The sequence below is a fragment of the Penaeus monodon genome, chromosome 19, assembly GCF_015228065.2.
Source record: "Penaeus monodon isolate SGIC_2016 chromosome 19, NSTDA_Pmon_1, whole genome shotgun sequence".
NCBI lineage: Eukaryota > Metazoa > Arthropoda > Malacostraca > Decapoda > Penaeidae > Penaeus > Penaeus monodon.
Window position 1 is genome coordinate 35,372,573 of NC_051404.1, and position 1,398 is coordinate 35,373,970.

Genomic DNA, 1,398 nt, shown 5'->3' on the forward strand with positions numbered 1-1,398 from the left:
GTGGGCTCAGGGAGGAACATATTAAGATGGAGAAGACAACACCCTGTGTTATGTAATCACTTGTCTCAACAAATTTGTCATAGTAAAAATAAAAGCCTCTATCCATACACGTGTATATGTACGATATCCAATTTGCAAAGTGTGATTTTGTGTTAGGTCTAAATAAACTCCCCTGCTGCCTAGGAAGCAAAACCGGAAAATCTTTCCAAGACTCAGAACTAAAATAATCTGCGGAGAGAATTTGCTAGATATCACACCAAACTGAATGCATGTATATTATTTTTATTAGTTATTTTGAAAGCAAATCAGTTTTCCATTGCGTTCGCTTCAATTTGCATTTAGCACATACTTCCTATCAAAAAGATACATGCTGTCATTATGTTTCGAACCATTACGATGTCTGCGCTTATCTATTAGTTGTGCATGATATTAATAGGCTCATTCCCGCATGACGGTGGCCATACGGGATGTTTGCTTTTGACAGTGACGCTATTGACTGCCTGGATGCCCTTCCTGACACCAACCAGTCCATGAATGCTCGATCTCTTTACTTTAATCTTGATTCCGATTACTTGCTGTGTGCGGAGTATTGAATTGGTTATTTTTAACCATAATTAGTGCAAGTGTCGCCATTGTTATCATCATTATCATCAGTAGCACATGTCACGTCCCCCCACATGCCCATCCATTGCTGTCACTTAAACAGCAGTCATAAGCCTTTCTTAATTAGGTAATAATTTCACTCCTCATTTCATCACTCACCCACCTTTCCTTCAACCTTCCCCTGTTTTACTGACACCCTACATTTCTCTTGCACAGTGCATCACAACTGTATCTCCATTCCCTTTAACTCTCGAACTCTTAATCTCTCCCATTCCGATAGCATTGCATAGCATTTCGTTTTTTCTCTTACTCAGCTTTACATCTTTGCATTTCCACTCTCGTCCACCTTTTCCTCACTTTTAATTGTTATCCTCCCTTTTCCCAAAGGAATTTCACACCCAGCAATTTCAATACTACCTTTCTTGCCACCAACACGTGTCCCAAAGTGGCAAAAGAATACTATACAAAAGTGCATTGTCTAAAGTGATGGTCCAGGCGTTTTTGCGAAACATTGTATATTAAAAGAGGAAAGAACGAGCGAGAGAAGAAAAAAATTCTCAGGTAATACTCATTACTGGTTGTTTGACCTTCTGGAATGTTCTTGCAATACATAGGAAACGCATCGAAGTAACACAGGATGCCCTCAAAACAGGACTTCCAAGATAAGTCAGATGTATTGTTAAGATCCTTTGTTTTCGTGTGTTGAGGACCAGGAAATAGTATACCTCGATGATAAAACTTATTTCAACACGTAACATTTTAAATTCTATTGCCAAAGGTTGGCTAATTTTCGAT

General features: G+C 38.8%; 1 protein-coding gene across 1 annotated transcript; it reads right to left on the reverse strand.

Moving 5' to 3' along the window:
* Positions 1 to 6: 6 nt before the first annotated feature.
* On the reverse strand, positions 7 to 525 carry LOC119585195 (the record flags this gene model as incomplete). Its single annotated transcript, XM_037933845.1, is given in 1 exon segment — positions 7 to 525. A coding segment is annotated over 1 exon segment (119 nt), but the record flags the coding sequence as incomplete, so codon positions are not given.
* Positions 526 to 1,398: the final 873 nt, after the last annotated feature.